This window comes from Molothrus aeneus, chromosome 5, assembly GCF_037042795.1.
Source record: "Molothrus aeneus isolate 106 chromosome 5, BPBGC_Maene_1.0, whole genome shotgun sequence".
NCBI classification, from domain to species: domain Eukaryota; kingdom Metazoa; phylum Chordata; class Aves; order Passeriformes; family Icteridae; genus Molothrus; species Molothrus aeneus.
In genome coordinates, this window is record NC_089650.1 from 39,966,767 (window position 1) to 39,992,186 (window position 25,420).

General features: G+C 40.8%; 1 protein-coding gene across 1 annotated transcript in view; it reads right to left on the bottom strand.

Moving 5' to 3' along the window:
• ANO6 (anoctamin 6) overlaps window positions 1-21,034 on the bottom strand; it is a 70,708-nt gene extending 49,674 nt beyond the window's left edge. The window contains exon 1 of the mRNA XM_066550711.1: window positions 20,941-21,034. Coding sequence (XP_066406808.1) covers window positions 20,941-21,034 — 94 coding nt within the window. The remainder of the gene's footprint in view (window positions 1-20,940) is intronic.
• Window positions 21,035-25,420: the final 4,386 nt, after the last annotated feature.

A 25,420-nucleotide genomic window follows, 5' to 3' on the forward strand; every position in this document is an offset into this window, starting at 1 on the left:
AATGAAAAGATCATATCATGTTTGCCACAGCGACACTCAAATAACTGGATGGAGTCAGATTGTTCCCATCTGCTGGGATAAATAAGAAGATCCAAAGACTGTGGTCTTTGCCCAGATGCTGATTTTTCCTGACTAGTGGTTCTCTGGGCTATGATATTTTCTCCATGCACATAGGAGAGCAGACATTATAAAAGTATCACTGGTTTCTACCAAATACTATTGGCTTGCATTTAGTGGCATTCATTCTGCTAAGTGATTAGAATGCGTTTAAATTACTTTCGTTTCATATCTGTAGACCTCATTGAAGAATGATTTGATAATTTCTTAGAAAGGAATTATTCAAAAACAAATTGAAAATCATGCTACTAAACCCCACATTCTTCACTTTCAGAAAAATTACGTATTTAGAGAAATTGAATTATTTTTATATCAAACTATGCTTTATAACTTATCATTTACAGTTAATAAGAGATCTACAAGCTGCCTTCCATGTGAAAGTCTTGTTCACTTAGGGTCACCTGCAGCCTTACAGCATGTGAGAAACATGGTGACAATTAGTAATGTTAAAATGTAGTAATGCCAAAATGGCCTTCCAGCCGTCAATAAATTACATACTTTGTGCACTCATATAGAGCAGATCTGCAGGTATCATCAACCCAAAAACCTAATCTATGCCACATAATAAGGAAAACATTGATTTTCATTTCAGAAGCCTGAGGAAACCTAATAATGAAGCTATAGATGCTGCTGGAGCACAAAGGAAGTGAAATGGCTCTCTTGGAAGATGATTCTTTCTTGTCTGAAAGACTATTCTTTCCATTAAGTTATCTTCTTTTACAGCTGTGCAAACAAAGGATGGGAACATGTGGAATGACTTTAAAAAATAAAAGCTCTTTCATGGCTAACCCTAAACAGGAAAACATTCAGTTGGCTATATAATAGAAGGCATTGCAAGTCTGAGTTGCTCTAGTTCACCAAAAATAATAAAGTAAATAGCAGGCAAGAAATTTCACTTTGTGGAAATGATTTTGCCGATAGCAATGCCTAAATATTTAAGAGACACTGAATTGAAATGTTTAGGGGGCTCAGTAATTGTAAAACATTTCTTATGTGTTCAGAACTCAAAGAGGGCCAATTGCCCAAAACCTGTGGCAAAAATCCTAAAACATTTTCAGTGAGACCTGGACTAGCCCCAACTTCAGTTTCAGAAACAAAACACTGGGCTAATGATGTTTTAGTTACAATTCTGTGTTTTCAGAGTAATCTGCTGAAAAGCCAGTGTTGGCTCCTGTTTCTCACTGCTGCACTGCAGGCCAGAACCAACCTGGCTCCATCCAGTATCCACGACTGACTCCAGCTGACTGGAAATCACTGCAGAAATTCAGCTGCTAATTACAATATTCCACATGGTTTTTCTCAAGCTAAACAGTTTACTCACGTTCAGTTGAAATGGCTATCAGAAAGAATTATTTTGGCTCTCATCTGTCAATAGGCAATTTAAAGATAAACAGCCTTTGGTTTTAGAATGTATTAGCATGTCTACCTGCTATAATTTTAAACAATATTTGATATGGTTTTCAGTTGTAAACTGATTATATGCATGGCAAACACATGGCTTGCTTTGTCAAAGTATAAAGTAATGGAATACAGTGATTAAGTCAGTAGGCACCAGACTGATTTACTTTTCAGGCATTAATATCAAGTTGGACTATGGGCTTGAATCATTTTCTCTTCTCCGCATATATCTTTTTATAATTGAGTAAGCAACTTAAATATATTAAAATGATGAAACAAACAAGCCTTCTTAAATTTTTCAATTAAGGGCTGCTTTGGTTTAATTATATATGGAATCAGGTAGAAAACTACTGTAATGTTGACTGCCAAATGAGCCTGTTTCATGATTGATTCTGTCACAGTCCTACAAACTGAGGCATACTTACATGCATATATATTTCATTTATTTCATTTTTAACAATATAATTCCTACTGTCAAAAATGTAAGTTCTTAGCTTCTAGAGCTGAGAAAAAGAATGACCTCAGTCACATTAAGAACATAAGGCATAAGGGATCAGCTGGGTCACTGAATTCAGCACCAGCTTACAGGCAACTTTGACTTTTAGCTCTGTTAGAAAGTTCTGAGAGAAAAATTTCTTTACTTGGAATAATCTGTTTGAGCCTGAAAAAGGGATCAAGAAGAACTGGCTGCATTTTTTTTCCTGTTGCAGAAAATAAAATCCAGGTTGCAAAGGGTGAGATAGATAAATTTTAAGAACCCAAAGGGCATTAGGACAGATTTGCAGAACATAGTAGGCATTTAAAGTTAAAGATAAATTCTTGCTGATGTATTCCAAAATGCCTAAGATTGAGAATTTTTAAGCCAAATTGTATCAACCATAGCATATGGCTCTTAATGACCAGAATGAATCAATTAATTTCATTAATCGATACATCAATTTCATTATTATAATGAAATGAAATTACTAATGTTTCTCTTGCTTAATACATTATTTTAAATGCAAAATGTTTCATAAATGTACTTTTAATAAAGGTTACAGCATCTTTAAGTCAACTAATAAAAATGTTTTTCTCTATGGTATATTAACTCTACTTAACAAGATGCATCTATATACAAGTTTAGAGTAAATAGGAATTATCTAGTAGATTAGAAAGAAATTATTCAACAACAAATGGAAAATCAAAGAAAGTGTGCATTGAGCTATATACCTGCTGAAATTAATGTGTGTCTATGGAATTAAAGAAGAGATGTAGGCCCCTAAAGCAGGACTTGGGAGTAATCAAAACATTCAATTCCAGAAGTACAAACTGAAATAATGATTTTGCAACTGCTGGCTAACAGGAATTTCCTGCCTTACTGTCAGGCACTGTGGGTAATTCCCTGGGGGTTGCCAGGAAATTGCTATACCCAGACTGGGTACAGCCCATGTAGTGCCCTCAGAAATGTCATTACACAGTAGAACACAAGGGGTTTACTGCCTTAGCTACTTTACCAATAAACAAGAAAAACTTCTTTTTCTAAGAGAGCCTTTAAAATAAAAAATCAGGTTGCTCCATATTACAACCCATGAATTAAATCAGTAATGCAATCATTCCTCTTTGGTTAATGTGGCTCTAATGGCTTTCAGGGTTCTTCTGAAAAAGAAAATTATAGAGAGATGTGGCAAGCAAGCAGATCAATAAGACTCCAAACTCAAACTCATGAACACTCAAATAGTTCTGGTTCACGACCCTTTGTCATTGCAGATCCTCATTCTAAAAACACAAAGGAAAGGACTGGATCCTGGTTTTTCTGTTTCAGAATTTTTTGTGACTACAAAAAAGGTAAAAGGTAAAGTGTAATACCACTTGATCCAGCCCAGGAGATGTAAGCAGATTTTAAGGCAAAGGAAATAATTTTTCAGTATAAATCGCAAACTTTTTTCTCCAGGACCCTACCTTCTTTTGTGTACAAGATGGGGCTGCAATGACGATGACTTCAGGTTTGGCTAAGTAAAACTTGTCTGTCTAGAACTTTGAGTAATTTTTGTAAAAGACAGATAGCATATAGGGCTGTTGGAAGATTGAAAGAAGAAAGATTATCTCTTTGTCAAAGAATTTGCATACAGCCTCAGAGAAGAGGCCTGTGTCCCTGCTTCAGGATGTGATACATGTGGTGCTGAGCAAGCTGCTCAAACAAGGTTTGGCCCAGTTTTTCTCAGCAGAGTTTTCAAGCCAACTGCCCAGGGTGCTGCTGCCAGGGAGCTCAGCACTTCTACAGCACAGCTGGGCGTTGGTCACTGAGAGAGACCATTTACAACAGCACGTAGTGACTAGGGGGAATGGCTTCCAACTGAAAGAGAGTATGTTTAGATCACATTCTAGAAAAAATCCTCTGCTGTGAAGGTGGTGAGGCACTGGAATAGGTTCCCCAGAGAAGATGTGGGTGTCCCATCCCTGGTTGTGTCTGAGACCAAGATGGATGGAGCTCTGAGTGACCTGGTCCAGTGGAAGATGTCACTGCCCATGGCAGAGGGGTTGGAACAAGATGATCTTTAAGGTTCTTTCCAACCCAAACTGTTCTATGGTGATTCTATGATGAAGTGTGGTATGGCATTTGTAATAGCAAAATTGGAAAATGCTCTTGTTTCTGAAAAATGTGTCCCAAAGCTTTTGTCATTGGTGAGCATTTTTTAGACAACTTTTTAAGAAAAGCAGGGAGTTTATAAACTATAAACACAGAATGGGATTAAGATCTGACTGTACAAAAATGGTTAAAAATTAATTATTTTCTTGTGGCCCTCCAGAAGATGCATTCCTGCCATTGCAATTGCACTGGATTCCTGCCAGTGCAATCTGGATCTCTCTGTTCAGCATCTTGTGCTTGCACAATCCATTCAGATGTGTTTTACCTTCCCCACATCTTAGTATTCACTTCAGCATCCTACATTCCTCTTAAAAGAGCCTGGGTTCCTAAAACTCCATGATTCCCTAGAAACAGGAGTTAGGCAACCTGACACTCATATCCCTGTTGGATATAGTGTTCAGGTGTGGCAAAAGCACCATAGAAATACAGAGGATGAAAGAAATGAAAATGCTCTGTGCAATGCTTGGATAATTTGAGTTAAACAAGATCTGGAGCCATGCTGTTTATGAGGAAGATAAAAAGAAATCTGCGATTACTACCAGTTTACTAAATGAGGCAATGGACTTAAGAGGAAAAAAAGAACAATGATTGCGTACATAAACACTGTAACTTGCATTTAAACAAATGGCAGGGAAAAGGAAGTTGTCTGGGCAATGCTAATGCTGACACTGCCTAACTTCTAAGTGCTTGACTTCATAGCCTTAATGTTAACATTTTTTAGTCATAATATATTATTAGCTGCAACCAATTAGGGATGCTACGGCTCCTGCTGGTAACTGGTAAAATTTGCATTTAAATACAGAGAAAGATTACTACTGGCTATACTGTATTATTTAATTATACAGTCAGTTTAGAAATGAAATTATATCTGAAGCATTTGAGTGATTCCCTTGAGCAGAAATGATGTAATAATTATTGCTACAATTGGCATGAGGAAACTTTGCAGAAAGTCTAGAATTTCACCTAATCAGGCAATTTGATTAGTGGTCCATATGCAGCAGCACTCTGCTGCTGCAGAGTAATCTCAAAATGCACTGCAAGAAAAGTAATCATAGTAACTATGGACACTTTTTCTCATGGATCAAATTTATAGATCAAATTTATAAAGTTTCAAAAGTCAGTTCAGAATAATGTAATTAGTGTAAATTCAGTACCATGATGGAAAAACCCACAAACAACCAGTATGGTTGTTTTAGCTTTTTACAATAACCATGAATAAAAATTCTGGTTTCTGCTGAAAATTCTATTTGTGATGCCCAGTAACTACAGCTAGTAAGGTCTGACAGCTTCGTGCCTGTCAGGTCACATACCACAGACCCTGTGGCTTTGAAGACACAGAGGTTTCTAAGTTCCTTTCTGAGAAAAGAGGCATTAACAAGAAGGATGCATGTGTGCACACAGCTTTCTAATAAAAGTAGTGTGGGCAGTCTGATGGAAAATAAGAATATGCTCCCTCTGCCTGGCACTGAAAAGTCCACTCTTCAACTAAAAATAAAAAAATAAATGCATATGAAGCTTCTAATTCAACAAATTTATACACGAATACATTCAGAAAACACGAAGGCAATAAAAGCAAGTTCTAGAGACAACACAAAAATTTTTCCCTGGACTTTGAAAACACAGAAATAGCAGGATGTAAGATCCCAACAGCCATTACAGTCCTCTAACAACACAAGGATGGAAAAAATGAAGTATATTTCTCTGGAGAGAGAATGGCATGCTGAAGATCCCAGTCATTTTAGTCACTGGTGAAGAGCCCCCAGGTTTAGGTGACTGAATGGATCGATCAACCACTGCACATTTACAGACCAAGCCTTGAGCTTAGGCAGGGTTGACAATTAGCTTTCTAAGGTGATGCCACCATCAAGCCATGCCTTTGGCTGCAATCAGCCTCTTGTTGGGATGGGTGGTCTGTCATCTGGTTTGTAAGCCCAACTGGTGGCTTGTCCTTTCTGTCAGATGATGTCACACTACTGCCTTGTGGTCATTCAGCTGCAGGGCTTAGCGCTAGTTCCTGGCCCTTGTCCTTGGGCAGAATGCCTGCTCCCAGACCCAGATTTTGTCACAGCACAGTCATTGGCCTGCATCTTGCCTTCTGTGCAGTTCTTGCTGTGCCTTTTCACCAGCCAGTGAACACTCAGGCTGTTCACTAGTTTTACACAAGGTCAGTGGTGCCCCCAGCCCAGCCTCCTGGCCCCAAGAGAATCCAGTGGTGCTTTGGGTCAGAACCACCATTCAGGGTTCCAAAGTGTAAAATGAGGGCACAGAGGCAGGGAAGCTCCCAGTGTATAGAATCAGACAGAAGTAGTACATTTTTTTTAGATCATCTTAAATGCTTTTGAGCCAGCAGCTGCTTCTTGCACATCTTGGCTCTGGGGTCAGTGAGGAGTAGCAGGTTTCTAATCACCTATCCATGAGGTGGTGCATTAGAAATATTCTCAGATATATTACACAGTACTGCAAGCTCTGAGGCAGATGCCAAAGATATCTGAGAAAATGTAAGAACAGTGCTGACCATAGGACAGCAAGAGCTTTTTGACTGCTTGACGTGCAACAATGTTAATAAAATAGAAGGTATCTAGCATAAGATTTGTGCTTACAAGCGACTGGTATAGAAGGATTACTCCCTGGGTAGAGTCATATCTCAGATTTCAGTATGGTCACCCACCACCATTGTGAACAAGCCTCTCAGAGTAGGAACAGCAGGACAGCTTTAGACCTAGCAGAGTAAGCACATGATGGTCTGGCATAAAGTGCCATTTCTAGATTTCTCTAGCAATTGCTGCTCCTTCACAGAAGATTAGCCATCCTAGATTGAGTAAATTTTCTCTAAGAACTTATCAGGAAAGAATACTCGTTAATTTAAAAATACAAATCTCCTTTTGCTTAGCACAGAGAATAAAAATATGTGTATTTTGATAGTGTATCTCAGGAGGGAGCTAACAGAGCTCAGGACTATACTGCAATGATCCTGATGAAAAATGACTAGCATTGAATCTTAGATACTGTTCAGCTATAACAACACCAAGCAGCAAGAATAATAAGGAGGAAAAAGCCAAACCCTTCCTTTCTTCCTATCTCACCTATACCATAGTGTAATTCCATGAAATCTTTAAAAAAAGCCCACAGAAGAGGAAATGCATGCTTTGTTTTGGAAAGCAGGGAAAGACATTTTACTTTGGTGTCCGTAAACAATCCTGCTAAACTGTTTTACAATGTGATGAACATACCAGATGGCAGTAACACAGGAACAGCCACAGGGTTTGCTCATTTTGTACAACATTACGGATCTCCATCAGAGAGACCAGTGCTGAGAGACCCAGTGATGGCCCTTGTCACAAATTCATTTCCACTGAGATTCTAATCCATTTCTTCAAAACTGTGGAAGGCAGAAAATGTAAAAAATCAGCTTTCCAATGAAATAAAACCAAAACCCAACCAGCAGCATCTAGAAAGTTGTTTTTCATTTAAGCTGAGTTTAGAATGCTTACGCATCTCGTTACCACAGTAGGGAAAATGCAAGTGTGATGGGCTGTTAGGAGGTTAGTCATTATCCCTTGATATCAGTATGCTGATATTTGTTCTGTTTTTGAAGAGGCTTTACTGCAGATTCCATATTTTGTGTCAAAGGTAAGAAAAATGACCTTTTAAAATGTGTGGATCCAGCTCCTAGATAGTAAGACTAAAAGGTTCTAGTCATCCAGTGATCCCTGCAAGGTCATCCAGTATGATCCCTGAACACAAACCAGAGGATTTTACTTCCAGATTTTAATTTAGTTTATTATCAGCAAACTGGAGAAAAACAGAAACATGAAATCATGGAATGACTCCTCTATCCCTGCTTGCTCCAGGCTGGCACTTCAGCTGTGCAGTTTGGACCTGAAGGGCACCCTATGCCACTTGTAAGTGACATTTCTCTTCTGCATGAGCCAGATCTGTTCATATGGACTCAAACCTGTCATTCTGAATGCCAAGAGACTGACTGGCCCTAAAGGTGGCACAAGAAAACGGCATAGAAGATAGTGATGGATATGGAGAAGAACAGAAAGACTCATCATGAAAGCAAACAGGATTTCTCTAATGTTTATTTTTGCATGCAAGGTGTTTCTAAGGAACATTCTGATGAGACAAATGGTTAATGTGTTTGGTTGGTGAGCTATACACACTGAGAGATGCAGAAGCTCTTCTGATGGGCACATTTGATCTTAGAGCACTGGGTAAACATCTATCCCCAATGCATTTAATTAAACTCTCCTCCATTCTGAATAAACAAATTCAAATAAAGCAAACACATCACAAATGATAAATGGAATATTATTATTATTTATGCTATGCTTTCATAATGAAAAATTTTGGAAAATAAACAACTGAAAAAAAACCCACACTGAAAAATACCTACTGAACAACTACCCCCAGGCTCTGGGGACCAAGACTGCAATATTTACACACTTAGATAACTACATAGACACTGCTGGATTCACTCATCTCAAAAGAATCCTTTTCATATTTGTGTTCTCATGTTTGGCTTGTAATCCTTCCCTACATGGACTGGAACATAGAAATGAGCAGCAGCCTGCTACCTCAGGAGTTTACGCTGTTGTGTGAGAACTACAGGAGCAGGCTGCAGGTAATCCTGTAAAAATCAGTATTCCTACCACAGCCTGAGACAAGTACATGGAATGGTGGCAGTGTAACAGCTATCAAAAGTTTGAGTCCAAACTTGAGCCCAAACTCCATAAAATATCATTGGTTTTATGTTTTCTTTCCCTGAGTAATTCCAGAGGAGTTAGTGAGATCTTACCTAAAGCAGCTGCTAAAACACAGTATTGCTGATACTTTAAGAAGTAGAAAGGAGGAAACCAAGAAGCAGCACAAGCTGTTTACTATTTCTGTGTGAACACTCTCTCTCCCCTAGGTCTCATGCATGCCCAGAACCATGATACACATGCTTATACTCTGGAGGCTGACTCGCTGTAGGACTGTGATGGAACGCTTTGGAGAGGACTGTCGAGTTTGGCCTCTGGTCAAAAGTCTCATAAGCTGTTTTTATACCTCCTGCAGTGCTGAGGGTCCCCAAGGGCCTTCTTGAATCAGAAGGTGTTTTCTTCATTGCTTAAAATAATGTGATTTGGTTTTGTTTGCTTGTTTTTATCCCAGATCAACTAAAACAAAACAGCTGTCCTAAAGCAGAAAATATAAAGAAGACAAGCTACTTCTGCTTTTGTCATGAGACAAATTTGCCAAGATCAACCTCAACCATAGTGTCAAAAATACAACCCCTTTACAGAGGGAACTAGCATACCCTGCCTTCCTTGTGTTTTCCAGGAGGGCAGCCCTCCCACAGCAGTTGCCCGGAGCTCCAAACATAGCAGCCAAGCTATGGTTTTTTAGCAGCCAAGCTGAGTCCTTGGTGTTCCTCACCAATGCTAAATCTCCAGGCAGCAGCTATGGAGCCTTTTCACTGGGAGCTGACATGATTAACACAATTGTAATTGCAGATGGCTGTTTGGTCAGCCTTCAATGCCTGTGGATCAATGAACTATCTAATTAGAAATCTTGAGATAGATTTATAAAATTATACCCACTGCTATTAAATTTACATGTCTCAAAGGAGATATATTTGAATTTCTGTAACGAGATTCTCAGCATGTTTGCTTTAAAGTATTTCCCACACTCTGATGTTAGACAGTGTGTCTATAGGAGGGTCCCAAAAAGATACTTTTAATTACTTTAAAAACAGTGAAAATATTAAGTCAAAACCTAGATGTACTTTTTAACTTGTGTGTAGGTGCAAAGACTCTGCCTGCAAGCATTCTTGGTGCTGGACCCAGAGTTTAGAAACAAACTGTACTTTTGTTTCCTAATCAGGAAATTGTAGTTTTAGAAATTAAAGGACTGCTTAGATTTTACTGTGGTGACCAGTGACAGGACCCAAGGGAATGGCCTGAAGTTGTGCCAGGGGAGGTTTCGGCTGGATATTAGAAAAGGGTTCTTCACCCAGAGGGTGGTTGGGCACTGGAACAGTCTCTGCAGGGAAGTGGTCCAGCACCAAGGCTGGCAGGGTCCATTTCAACCACGCTCTCAGGCACATGGTGTGATTCTTGGGGCTGTCCTGCGTGGAGCTAAGAGCTGGACTCACTAATACTTGTGGATCCCTTCCAAATCAGCTTATTCTGTGATTCTGTGAAAGATGAACTTTGCTTTTATTGTAAACTCCAATAAACTTACAAAAACATCTGGAGCTCTCCTTGGCTGGACTGCATTGCCCTTGAAGCTTTCTCTCTCCTTACTTGCTTATCAGCAAGTAAGTTAAAAAATATATTCCAGCATTAACTCTTCTATTCTTCAGGTCATTTAAAAAAAAATTTATTACATGTTTAAGTCTTACCAAATATTGTAGGAGCAATTTCTGTGCTGTGTCTTAAGTACTACCATCATTTTATAGATTAAATTGTGCTTTAGTGCAAAATTCTTTCTTGTATTTTATAGACAGCAGAATGATTAAATGAATTTAATTATTTTTCCTAGAATAAATCAGCATATATGGAGATGATGAAACATTTAACAGAGATATTACCTCGATTAGGCAATAATTCTGCTTTTGCAACATTGTTTACAAAAATGATGCTATTCCCACTCTAGTCAAAGGGACTGCTCGCAAGGGTAAAGTGTGCCTTGCTTGACCTCATCCTTATTCATTAATGCCTGTAAAAACTCCATTAGACTACTTACAGAAAAAACACAGAAAAAGAACACCAATAATCTTACTAATATTGCACACAAACTAATAAAACTCTCTGGCACTGCTAGAGCCCTCTGGATTATCATCTCAGCCTTCTTATTATCTCTAACTGCAGTGCCAAACCTGCAGCAGTGGAAATTTTTTTGCAAATAACTAAGAGTACAAAGATAGCAATTTTTTTCCTGCTGGATAAATTACCAATGAACACTTTTCAATTTTTGCTATATATTAAAAAATATATGAAAATGGCACAGGTTAATTATTTCGATTCACTGCACTCATAGCTATATTATCTTAGTCTTTTCTGCAGTTTATTTTCCTGATGAGCTCAACTGGAAGAATCTTTATGCCACTGCTTAATGAGTTCCTGACCAGATAAATAGGTGAATATAATTACAGAATCATAGAATCATAGAATGGCTTGGGTTGGAAGGAACCCTTAAGGCCATCTAGTTCCCAATTCCCCTGCCATGGACAGGGACACATTCCACTAGACAGGTTGCTCAAAGTTCCATCCAGCCTGGCCCTGCTCACTTCCAGGCATATGGCATTCACAGCTCCTCTGGGGAACTCGTTCCAGTGCCTCACTACCCACAGCAAACAATTGCTTCTTAACAGCTGCACTGGCCAGCCCTCCCCAGTTAATACTGTCAAGAGTTCTTCCTCTTTCACTTTCAACTGCTTTCTTTCTTAGTCTGTACCCAGAATTCACATGTTTTGCCTTCACTTCCATTCCCATACTCTTTTCATGATTTGAACACTTTTTATTTTTTGAGAACCTTCAGGTAAGACCCTGGTTTGTGCTACGTGAGTCTCTCCACTGATCTAAGCTCAAGTCTGGTGCTTTTCTCAGGCTTCCTTGAACTACAGTAACAGACCACAGCTTCTTCACAGGCTGTTTGGTCATGGCTCTTAACTCCTCCACTGTGTTAGCACACTCTTGGATTACTAATATCAGTTGCCAGCATCTTTAGCAGAGTTGCTACACCACCAATATTTTACAATCACTTCTCATTCTTTCCAACCTGATCTGCAGCCCAGATGACATTTTTGAGTTACTATTCCTCCCACAAAGGAAGGAAAGAATCCACGATATTTCACCCCCTGAAAAGTCACAAATCTCATCCCCTTCTCCTGACACAGGTCCATTAGTATCACCACACCATAGGAGGTGCAGGGTATCTCAAAGAAAGCTCTTCTTGCTCCCACTCTTCCTAGACAGTGGAGATTCCTTAACCGACTGTAATTTCCCAAAATAGTAGAGGGACAGGTCACTGGTCTCTGCTGCAGCCATGGAAAAAGAACCAAGAGCTTTCAGGCTGAAGAGAAGGCTCTGGGGAAACCTTATTGTGTCATTTTAGGACAAACTGGGGGCCTATAAGCAAGATGGGGACAGATTTTTTAACAGGGCCTTTAGAGACAGGACGAGGGGTGATGGTTTTAGGCTAACAGAGGGTAGACTCAGTATACTTATAAGGAACAAGTTTTTTAACAATGAGGTTTGTGACACACTGGAACAGGTTGCCCAGAGGTGGCTGATGTCCCATCCCTGGAAACATTGAAGGCCAGACTGGATGGGGCCCTGAGCAACCAGATCTGGTTGAAGATGGGGCTCACGGCAGTGGGGCTGGACTAGATGAGCTTTAAAGGTCCTTCCAACCCAAACCATTCTGTGGTTCTGTGATCTATCTCCACCCATGCTGGAAGCCTGCAGGACAGACACACACCAGGGGAACTCAAGTTTTTCAGGCATTTAACCTGCTACACCAGCTGGTCTCAAACAGCACTGAACACAGAAGAGGTAGTAGCTGTTTCCTACAGCAGAACACTGCTGCTCAGCTCATTCTGATGACTGTAATGAAAACAGTCTCCTATGCAAATATTTAATGTCCGATAATAAATCATATCTAAAAAATGCTGGAGAACCTGACTAACCAGATTAATGGGGCCAGATGAATTCCATCTACAAAAAAAAAAAAAAGAAAGGAAGGGAAACAGTAAAAGCAAAGAAAAATCTGCTATTGGTGGCAGTTCTTACAAAACTTTAATTTTCAGTTGTGTCAAAATGATGTTGATGAATAGTGGTTTAGATGGAAATTATTTTAATTGTATTTAATGTAAAAACTAAATTGAAGTGCCTTTACACAACATTCTGAAACTAAGCTGCTGTTTCTACCACATGAGTCACAAAAACAATGAAAGGAATGTTTATGGTCCAGCAGACTTGTAACTACACTTCTTAAAGTTCAGTTTGCAGTTTAATATATTTTATTAATTTTCCAATTTGAATCTGGCACTCATTAAGGATGCCTCAGAAGCTCACTTCTCAAGTCCCTGCAGGGAACCATGCCTATATGTCTACTGCTGTTATCAAATACTTGAGCATGGGGCAGGTAAGAAGGAGTGTGATTCCACTGATTTAAGCAAAAATATATTTCAGATGTCTGTGTATTCCCTTGGGATACAATCAGGGGAATTGATCGTCTGTCTTCTGTCACAAAGCCTTCAGAGAGATGTGGGATGCCTGAGTAAATTGTGAGAGGTGGAAAAGACAATAGATCTATGCTTAGATATTTGCATTCTTAGACTGACAACCAAAACCAATCCATTGTTTGGTGGCAGTGCACATGACTGCCAGTTTTCATTTGCCACAGACAGCAGCAATAAGAAGATAAAGTGTGCAGTGTCCTTCTCTGCAGCTTTGCATTCCTACCACACTGGCACTGAGACTCCCCAGTGAAAGACAGGACTAGAATGCCAAGGAAACCTAGGCTGCTGCTGTGGGCTGGCTGTGGGTGGGAATACTTTTTGTAGCCAAACCAGTTTGTGCTGCTTCACTTGTTTGCGACATTACAGCCTCCAGTTTTCACTTCAGCTTCCAGATCCATCAGACTGGAACCAGATAGCAGCAATGTCCAAGGAGTCTCTCCTCACAGCCAATGCAGCAGATGAACTCACTCTCTTCAGCGTAAGACTGTTCCACCTACACTCACACTAAGACTGAGTTTGAAACAGAAAACCCTAAAAATTGCAAGTGATATTAGGCCCATTGAATATTTGGCCCCTAGTGAATATTTTTAAAAATTTCATATTAAAACATATATACCAAATATCAGCTTAATAATATGTATTTTGTACAGCAATATTTCAGACTGTTAGAAGGACCATGTCAAAGACATGCACTCTAGCAGTACTGACAGTCCACTAAAAATAATATGATTTTTTCTATTCATCAGGATAGAAAAGCACTTGCATAATATTTCTTCCTTCACCTTTGTTTCCTCAATATGAGAACAGCACATAAACCAACCCATGGCACCTTCTTCAGAGCTGTCCTCCTTGACATTCACCCTCTGTTAAATAAATTATCTTGTTAAACACGCAACTGCAGCAGTTCCATATGCTTAAGGCCTCAAGCACCTTTTCTAAAGGTTTTCTCATGTCAAGCAGACAATATTTAGTTTTATTATTTGTGCATTAAGTAAAAAGCACAGCAGTCAGTAACTCCTTTTCCTGGATACACCAGTTAATCCCAAACTTAGGCTAATGCTACTTTATTTGACTTTTTTAAGGGGTACAAGACTATTTAATTTATGCCATGTAACAAAAGCAAACAAAAACACCCTGTGTTTGGTTCCTTTTTTTTTTTTTTTTTTTTGTAATCACAGCAGAAAACACCCATTTTAGTGTCAGATTCCCCTTGAGGTTTGCCACATGTCTAGTGGCAAACTATATCTTAAGTGCACAGCATGCCACCCATCATTTCCAAGGAATTGGCAGGTATGAGGAAATAGTATGATGAGGTGATTTCAGTGATAACTTTATTGAATGGCATAAATTATAACAACTTTATGGACAACAGAAAGCTGGAAGGCGTGGCTCACACCCCAGAGGTCTGTGCAGCCCTGCAGAAGGACCTCAAGAGGTTGGAGAGATGGGGAGAGAAGAAGTGTCTGAAATACAGCAAAGGCAAATACAGGATCCTGCACCTGGGGAAAAATAACCCTCTGCACCAGGACAGCCTTGGGGCCCTCCTACAGGGAAGCAGCTCCGTGGAGAAGGACTCATGGATCCTGGTGGACACCAAGCTGCCCATGAGCCGGCAGTGCCCTTGTGGCCAGAGGGCCAATGGAACCCTGGGCTGCATTAGGAAGAGCACTGCCAGCAGGTCCAGGGAGGTGATCCTGCCCCTCCACTCAGCCCTGCTGAGGCACATCTGGAGTGCTGTGCCCAGTTCTGGGCTCCTCAGTGCAAGAGAGACATGGAGCTCCTGGAGTGGGTCCCACAGAGGGTGACAAAGATGATCAGGGGAAGGGAGCATCTCTCTTATGAGGAAAGGCTGAGGGAGCTGTGCCTGTTCAGCCTCAAGAAGAAATGACTGAGAGGGGACTTTGTCAATGTCCATCAGTATCTGAAGGGAGGGTGTCCAGAGGATGTTTCCAGGCTCTTCTTGGTGGTGCTGAGCAATAGGACAAGAGGCAACAACTGATGCACAGGGAGTTCTACCTGAATATGAGGAAGAACTTTACTGTGCAGGTGACCAAGCTCTGGAACAGATTGTTCAGAGAGATTGTGGAGTCTACCTCACTGGAGATATTCAAGAACAATCTGGACACAATCCTGTGCAATGTGTTCTAGGATGACCCTGCTTGAGCAGGGAGGTTGGATCAGTGACCCACTGTGGTCCTTTCCAATCTTACCCATTCTGTGATTCTAAGAAGTTCCCAGGCATATAGTAACAGATCTTATTACTAATTCTTCTCTAATTACTCTTGAAAGGTCCTTTTGTGTGGAAAGACATCTGTTATGGCATGTGTACATCTTCCCTTCCAAGTCTCTGGTCTCTTCAAATTCGAGTTCTCTATCTGCATTTTCATATTCTGCCTAAAGCACAAATCAACTGATATTAGGACTGTTTTTTGTGAGCTTTTGATTGTATTACTTTTAATAACTGTAACATTATAGAACTGCTGGAGTTCTGTACCACATAACAAAATTCTGGCTTTTCCCTACATATTGAATTTAATGAGATTTCTTTTTTAGAAATGGTAATGCTTGAAAAGTAGTTTTAAAAAATCTTAAGTTGTTGAGCATAACAGTGTAGAGTATTCCTCCTCTTAAAGGCTTGTGTAAATAGAGGAAAAAATTCAGGGAATGACTTGTGATAAATATCCACCATAAAATTTATTACTTAATAATTAGGAAAAGAAACAAAACTATTACTATTAAAGTTGTGCAATTTGCACAACCTAATACACTGGCAAATAAGTCCTCCTACAGTTTGTAGACTTACCTGTAAAATGCACTCTTATGTTCAGTACAGCTAAATTTAAAATACAGGAAGAAATAAAAGAATATTTTCACAGTATGATAAGTTTTTATTGGACAACTTTGAATTCAGGTATGGTAAAAACCCTTTAAAAATAGATTTAAATTTGGTATATGTATGAAGGTTGTATAAATTTCCTAAATTCCCGCCTGATTCTCTGATCTCCTCCAGAATTTATGAATTATAAATAGCTGCAAACTGGTAATTATATTGCAATTAAAGATTTATATTCTCAGCATTTGGTTTTTAGGAGTTTTGCAGAAAAATAATTAAATCAGCCTTAAAAAGTGAGGGTTAACAGCAGTGTACTTTCAAATGGAACCACACTTGGTGACAAGTCGATGTCATTGCATGGCTTGGATTGTATACTCATCTGTGGCCTGGATTCTGCAAAGGGGAAGTGGCCGAATTTTGGGAGAGAAAAGTGCAGAAGCATGAAGAGACAAAAAAAAAAAAAAGTAGGTAAACCATCTGTGTAACAGATATAAGAGAAAGGACATAAAGGCATGAAAAGTGGTTTAGATGTTGGCCAGTGTAACACACCAGCGTTTCCTGAACCTGTGCAAGTCCCAGCTCACCAGGAGGAGTTTCTCACTGCCCCAAGAGTAACTCCAATAGTAATTTAAAAGAATAACTGAGACCATGTGTCTACATTCCTGCTTGTTTCTGCAGGAACATACACGCACAAGATGTACGCACACAAGAGCAGTGTCCCAAACAGAGTGCAGGGAGGAGAAATTCTTGATTCTCAGCTCATCAGACAGTTTATTGCCATCTTCAGGAGAATGGAGAACTGCAATGTGCCCCAATCATTTTTAAGTTGATTGCAAGTATGAGAAGCAAAAGAGAAGAAAATCAGGTGTGAAATGACACCACTGGGGCAGTTTTACTCACTACTACTGTAGGTAGACTGAAAAGGAAGAAAGTGTCCATTCAGAAACAAAACTACTTTTTTAAAAGAATCTGCTTATAAAGTCTTGTGTTTAAAGAAAATATAAGATCTGGCCCCTTTGAAATTTTCCAAAGGTGGGGATTATACTTAATAAATTGCAGGACAAAGCCATACTTCTGAGAAAAAGTATTTAAATGTTCAGGCTTTCCATTGCCTTTAGAAGACTTCTGTAGAGAACTGCCCATTCCAGAGAATCATGAAGGCAAAATGGAGTAATTTGGAGGACACTGTGGGTATGTTGTATTTTCATATTGGAGTACAGTATATGATATCAACAATATTTGTAGGGTCATACAAGGAACATCATGTTACTGGAACTATTGAAATGGAAAAAATAAAAGCTCTGGGCAGGCAGCATGACTAAATGCAGTATATGCCACGAAGAAACAAGAGAACATAAGAGTGAGCAAAAGTAAGGAGGTGAAGAATAGCTATGCCTACTCTACACCATTTGGATTACAACATCACCCCTCAGGGCTCCAGCTGTACAATGGGCTGAACAAAACTGGTTGTCTTAGGCTGTGACTCCACAATTTATGTTGCTTGAATAAACCACTACTTTTGTACATTTTTATTGTGGTTGCTAAAAGTGTGTCCTGAACAACAGCATGAAAGCCTTCTTACAAAGAACAGCCAAAATTCTCCCTGAATCCTCATCAGCACATTGTGTGAGAAGAAAAACTCTGACATACGAACATCCTTTTCTTGGTCATCTATAAAGCATGGTCTGGTCATTATTGCAGCAGTGTCAAAAGATGACAAGATGTAGCCTCAAGGCTCAAGAAGCAAATAGGATATATATTTGAGTAAAACCAAGACCACAAGGAGTAAGCAAGTGGCTAACATATCCCTATGAAGACAAAAGCATTTCTTGTTGTATAGGTAATCAGGATGGATGACCCTGGATATTGTCTGCACAAGTTAATTTTTCTGGAAACCATACTCAAATATTCTGTAAATCCTCAAATACAAGCAAACCAATTTGGATACGGTGTGAGGTTTGCAGCAGGGAAAGAATAAATTACGGGAGGGAAAAAATGCCACTGATGTAAAAATCCTCTTGAAAACAGCCTGAGTCCAAATGAAAAAGTTGTCCATCTTGTTTAAGCATTGGAAAGAAAAAGCTTCAACTTGCCAAAAAGTCTAACCTTAGGACAAGACTTTCTTCCCTAAGCACAACTCTGATCCAAACAATTAGTGTCAAAGCTCTGTGCAACAGGCAGAGCAGCTCTGGTACCTCCCTGTGGACTGGGCCTTGAGTATAGCTCTTTCTCTGGATGCCTGCCCAACACTGTTTCTGACATGAGTGGCTTGCTGGTCATCAGCATGGATAACCAAAACCAACTGTATGCCAAAATGAGACAGCTTGCTCCCTTTATGTGCCATGACTGCAAACTTTGACATTCCATAATAACGCTTTTCTGATGAGATATAAACACTTTGGATTAACCTTGAATAGAACTGGAAAGAGTTCAGAAATCCTGCTTACTTCCTGAACCAGGGATGGTGTCCTTGGGAAAAATGCAGATGCAAGTGGCAAAATAAAACTGGAGGTAAATAGATGATGAACATATTTGTTAGATTAATAAAATAGTTCTCCTGCTATATTATTATATTACACCTAATATAAAAACCTTAAGACAGTTACACATGTATTTTGCAAGGCAGAGTAGCAAATGTGACAAAGCCAGGTGCTGTGTAACAGGCTCTGTGTAACAACTCATGAAATCATCACTGCACAATTTTTAGGCAATTTTGCCACATAGCATGAGTTGCTCCCAACTGTTGTATACAGTATATGAAGCTCATGATTTGCTGGCTCTGAGAGCTGAACAATCCCCAAGTTGGATAAAGAGTTATGAGTAGGAAAAAGTTCAGTTGTTCTCTGGGGTGAAGAATGGAAAAGACAGCTGTTGATTAATACACTGCAGTGCTGATCCACCCTTTAAATTCAGGGAATGGAGTCAAACAATACCTTTGCTGCACTTCATATGGAAAACTGGATTTGTCTTTGGACTATTACTGTAAGTCAAGGGATACTCCCATCTGAAACAAAGGCTAATAATGTTGGAGGAAAGACATTCCCTAATTTCCACAGACATTGGGTGAGGCTCAAACTTTATGCACTTCTGGAGTGAGCTAACTGAACAAATGTGGCAGGCTGTATTTACCATTATTAAGAATTAATATTTGGAGGCAATTAAAAAGAGAGAGTTAATGTCACTAAAACTTTCTACAAATGCAGAAATTCAGACCAAATATTAAAAAATCATCAAAAATATGTGCTTTTCAGCAAAAACATTCACAGTCTTTTGAAAAATAATGAGCAGAAACCCTTTTTATTTGTTAAAATTTATATAAACAGATCTAGCTTCTACTTACTTGTCTGACTTTTGTCTGCATTCTTTATTTGTTAGATTTATTTTAACAAGTGAACTAGAAATAAAAGGCTTTAGAATATCTTGGCTACTGCAGCTGAAAAACAGCTTCTGAACTGAAGAAAATCTGTGTCTCTTCAGTGAAATGAACAGACCCCTTCAGTCTGAACCAGCTGAGAAACAACCCCTTCTGGGCTGTTTTCTGGAAATGCTCTAATAGAATTAATTCCCACAGTAAATACAATGTCATTGTCCTGGGATACTGGCATTGGAACAAGACTAACATACACTTTGAATTTAAAACTCTCTGACCATTTTAATGTCTGCTTTTCTGGCAGACACAATATGCCTTTTTTTTCCCCCCAGCAAAATCCCTATCTTTCTTTGCTTTGCCAATTTTCCCCTTACATTTTACTTTGTTTTGTTGGGTGCTTTGCTCTGTGGGGAGGGAGTGGTGTCACTGAAGGAGGGTAGGTTTAGATTAGATATTAGGAAAAAGTTCTTTACTGTGAGGATGGTGAGGCACTGGAAGAGGCTGCCCAGAGAAGTTGTGGATGCCCTTCCCTGATTGTGTTTGAGGCCAGCTAGGATGGAGCTATGAGCAACCCGGTCTGCTGGAAGGTGTCCCTGCCTATAGCAGCTGTGCTGGAACTGGATGATCTTCGAGCTCTCTCCATCCCAAGCCATTCTGTGATTACCCTTCTCCTTAGCTCGGTGTGAAGCCAAGGCACGCCAGTCGGGCAGCGCGGGGAGCAAAGGGATGCTGCGAGCGCCGGGCGGCCGGAGCGATGGCACGTTTGTGTTTTCCTAAGGACCGAGGCACCGGGATGGCACGTTTGTGTCTTCCTAAGGACCGAGGCACCGGGATGGCACGTTTGTGTCTTCCCAAGGACCGAGGCACCGGGACACGGGCTGTGCCCGTGCTGGGAGATCACTGCCGCACCAAAGGTCTCCGGCATCGCGCTCCCTGCAAAGCTTCTGCCCCCTCTCACGGGTTTCCCTCAGCCCACAGGGAAAGGAACAGGCAAAGTTTTCGCCCACTGAGCCGTGCCGATGCTACGGAAGCAGGACCATCGGCACGGCGCTCCGTAAGGCAACCACACCTGGCGCACACCCGCCAGCAGGGACAAAGACATCCCGTATTTTCCGCGGAAAAAGGCTCAGTAGTTTTAGCGGAAGGAGGCGAGCGGCGGGGCGGACTCGCTGTCTGCCGGTGGCTCCCGGCCCCGGCCGGCCCCAGCCCGGGCGCGGCGCCGCCAGGTGCGCTCCCCGCCCGCGGCACCGGCCCCGGCCCCGGCCCCGGCAGGGACTGCCCGAGGCTGGAGCCCCGCGGAGCCACACCGCCCGCGATGAGCCCGCTGTCCAGGGGGACCCTCCCCGCACCAGTCCCCGACTCACCGATCTCCCCATCATCGTTATCATCATCTTCCTCCTCCTCCTCCTCCTCCTCCCCCTCCAGATCCAGCAGCACATCCTGGTTCTCCACGTTCATCTCGCCGAAGTTGCGGTGCCCCGTGCCCGCTCCCTGCCGCCGGGAGCGAGCCCGCCCCGAGCCCGGGCAGCGCCGGGGGCGGAGCGGCGGCGGGGGGCGGGCGGCGGGGCGGCCACCGGCACCTTCCCGGCAGGAGCAGCCGCCCCCGCCCCGCCGGGCACGGCCCGGCCCCGCTCCAGCCGGAGCCCTCTGAAGCCCTGGGTCTTTAAAAACGTGCCAAAATATGCACCCAAGCACTGAAGGACTCACCACTGCTAAATACTGCTGGAAATGTGAAGCCTACGGATGGAAAAAGCTCCAAAGCAACAAGCAGAGTTATTTGGAAAAAGTAATGGAAATTGAAGGGGAAATGCTGAAGGACTGAATAACAAGCCCATCTCTAGAGCTCTAGTAATGTTTTAAACTCGTTGGTTGTTATTTCAGAGGTAAGAGATTGTCCTCATCTCCATCTGAGCCTCCAGACACAACCTAGGAGAATTTTGTAGCACAGAGAATGAAGAATCGTCACTATACAGGAATACTGTGGGGCAGAAGTACTTATAAAAAGGGATTTAACTGCTCATCAATATACTCATCTACTCACATGTGTTGGTTCCAGGAGAAAGTAAAGAGTTCCTAAAACTGCAAGATATCTGGAGGAGTGCCCAGACAGGAACTGGACTGAGGTGGTATTGTGGGAAGAAATGGAAATAAGACTGTAAAAATGGATTGAAGAAATGGAGGAGCAATGTTTGGGGAAAGGAGAAGATAAGAAGCGCAAGATACCATTTGAAGCTTTTTTTCCTGCAGAAAGCAGTAAAAACCCTATAAGCAATCTATTTTCACTCTCCAGTCTGTTGTTGATACTAAAATGACTCACAGGACTCAGGATGTTTAAAGTACAAACAAAAAACTGGATGAAAAGCCGTTTGTCAGATAAGCTTGTTGCTTGTTAGTATGGTTATCTGTTGTCAGGCAGCTGTGGTTAGAGTCACAGCAGGGCCTGGTACTACAGCAAGTCTAAGTGCAAGCACTGTCAGCAAAAAATTAGTTCAGAAATTTAATTGCAGAGTTTTGAATCAGCTCTGCTTGGCAAAGACCTTCTCTCATAGTCTGCTTAAAGACAGAAGTGGTCTGCAAATGCATCAGAAGAGAAGCTACTTGTTTTGCCCAGTTGATAATGCCTCACTGGTATTATTGTTATCTGCACCATCTGACACTGTGCATTTTTCTCACTCAGATTAGGAAAGACTCACAGAACTGAACCAGAGAAGGAGGGCAATATGATGGGGGGATAATGGTGCACAGCAAGATTTGTTCTTTTGTGTCCTAAGTTAGAAACCTAGTGTGCTGCCCTGTGACACATCCAATCTGCCTCTGACCATCTAAGAACATGCCTCACTCACTGCTGTGACTGCTTGTCAGGTTTCACACTCTGTGAGGTTATGGGGGGAGAGTGAGTTACGTCACTCCCAGCCGGGAGTGTTCACTCCAAGATGACTCATTTGCAGACACATCATGGTTTTGATGTGCCTGGCACACAGTTGCAGTAACATCCTTACATACCTGTATTGTGTAACATTCAGCTGCCCCCTTTTCTTGCAGGTCCTCCCCAAAATGTGGTCATGGCTGGTGAGATCTTGTTTCACAAATCATAGGAAGAGGAAGGTTACAGTCAAGGTACAGCTTGGTTTAGGATGGTGATGTGAGATTTATGCACTTGGATACTCTCCAGGGATATCATTGTTACCTTGGTTACATACTTCCCATTTTCACATTTAATGAATGAAAATATAATCCAATAATAGCAAAGTTAAAAAAAGAAAGAGCACTTCAAAACCAGGCTTTAACAAAATGTGGGGTTTTTCTTTAACTCGATCCTACTAAAAATACAGGTAGATGATCTACCTCTCAGCATAAAGATTTCTCCCAGTATTTTACAATCTAGATTGTAATAACACAAATAAAGATTTTGTAGGCTTCATTCAGCCTTCAACACCTGAATGTTCAATTTCATAGATTACAGAGCTGAGTTTTACAGATACCTTAGAAAACAAGGGGAATATTGTGTGCAAAATTCACATGAAAAGCATGTATGTTGGGAAATGCATAGCTATTTGTTTTTTGACTTTGTACCTGATGAAAATACTTCTATGTGTAGTTTTGGTAAAACACCTAAGCTTCAGAAGCTCAGTTTTGTTACTCCTGAAAAACAGATTAAAAAAAAAAAAGTAAATGAAGACAAAAATGCAACAGCACCACCCTGCTGCCATCTCTTTGTCAGATGGATAATAGCAAAAGATCCACTCAAAGAATTGCAGTTGGGTTAACTCTAGCCAAGTTTTTCAAAAGTCATCTGAAATGAAAAAGTTAGGCTAACTAATCCCCACCCCAGCTCAAGCATGACTGTATTCAATTTTATTGAAGAAATAAAACTTCCTGGTAGTGAGAAACAGAGACAGTTCATGGAGCCAGTGGAAAAATTGCTTCCATGGGTAAGGGTTTCATAGCAACTATAACAATATAGGTCAGGAAGAGAGTAAAAGAGATTGTTTAGCCCAGTAGTGACAAAATTCTGGCACAGGCGGCAAGTCTTTAACTGGCGTGGATCTGGGCTGGCACCAGGAGCTCTGAGTCACAGGGCTTTTGACAAAGAATCTGGCACTGAGCATCAGAAGCTTGCTGTCAGTCACTGCTCTGGTCCAGCCCCCAGCAGAAAGGCAGGTTTGAACATATCCAGACACTGGTGAGAAATATTTGCCATCACATGCTTCACATTCTCTGGTGGGGAGTCCATGAGGCCCCCAGTTTCACTCCTGTTGGTGCACAGCCAAAAGAATTTTGCAGCATTTGAAATTTTCTTCTTGTCCTTCTCCCAGCATCTGTGAGAACAGCTGGTTGTTGTTCTCCTGATAATGACATATTACACGTGAAAAACTATCACCCTAATGCCTCTGAAGTTTTTCTCATCCAGATTACACAAATCCAGGTCTTGCATCCTTCCAGCACAAATCACTGTCTGTGCTTTTCTCTCTGTTACAAGTTAGTGTAAAAAATGAAGTGTGAGAATCTATGGTAGGAGAAGGTGATATCATTTTACAAAATCTTTTAAGTACATTGGCTTTACCCACTCACAGTCCTTTTCTCAATGACTGCATTCCTTTACACTCTCACATCCACACAATTACAAGAACCAAGAAGCAAATGTTCAAGTGGTCTGGGCAGGGTCACTTGTACAACACAGAGGACCAAGGGGCCATGGAGCTCCATCCTTGGAGATACTCAAAAGTCACTTGGACACAGCACAGGTGGTCTTCCTGTAGCAAGGGGCATGGAAAAGATGACCTGCAGAGGTCACTTCCTGCCTCAGCCATTCTGTAATTCTGTGATTCCATGAAGGGATGCCAGGTATCAGGTCCTTATCATCTCCCCTGAACAATGATAAACTAATTTTTGGACTGATGTTTTGTACCCAAGAACCAAAAATCACTATGACATGATTCTTTTGCATTGGACTTCTGCTTATTTCCACCTCCATAAATTTTAGGCAAGTCTGGCCTGAGTTCCTTAAGGCCAGAGTCTGTGTTATAGATGGGCTAGAAATAAAAGGGATGGTGTATTTGATGTGATGTGATATTACTTTCTTTTGTTAGAGTCTTCTGCTGGCAGGCAATCTGTGGTCTCATTTGACTGGAATGATAAATGCAGGAAACAGTCCCCCTTTCTGTTGGGGACTGTGCCCTTCCTTTAGTATGAATATGGTTCATTTTTTAATTGAATGTAGTCCATTGTTATCATGCTTATGCAGTTATATCCACTCATCCTTGATTTCTGTCCTCTTAATATTTCTACTACCTGTCAATACCTCTGTACACTTTGTTTCATTGCCTCACCCTTTATTTTAATGTACTGTGCTCAACAACAAATACTGGATTCCAAGTAAGAACTCACCCACAGTGAATACTATTGCTGTACCATTTTGGACATGATTTTCCTTCTAACATGTCCACAGCAACAATTTTAATTTTTGTCTTTCCACAGTTGTCAACTTCTATTTCTATTGCATTGTGCAATGAGTCTTAGATCAATTTGTCTGGCAGTTTCCCATTTTGTATTTCTGCAGCTGATTTTCTGTTCCTAAGTGGACATTTTTACCCTTGGTTTTATATTTCCTCATTTGATCAGTTCTTTCTCATTTTTCAAGATAATTTTGAATATGAGTGTTTTCCTTAGTATCAGCAAACTGCTGGGGGACAAAATTCATATGGCCTAAACCATAGGCCTAGCAGAATAAAGTCCATGTGCATGTAGAAAGCAAACAGTCAGAAGATTTGGAAGACTGGTAGGTCAGGTGTGCTCCAAAAAAAAAAAAAACTGGCAGGGAGTTTTGTGGGAAAGCTATCAATT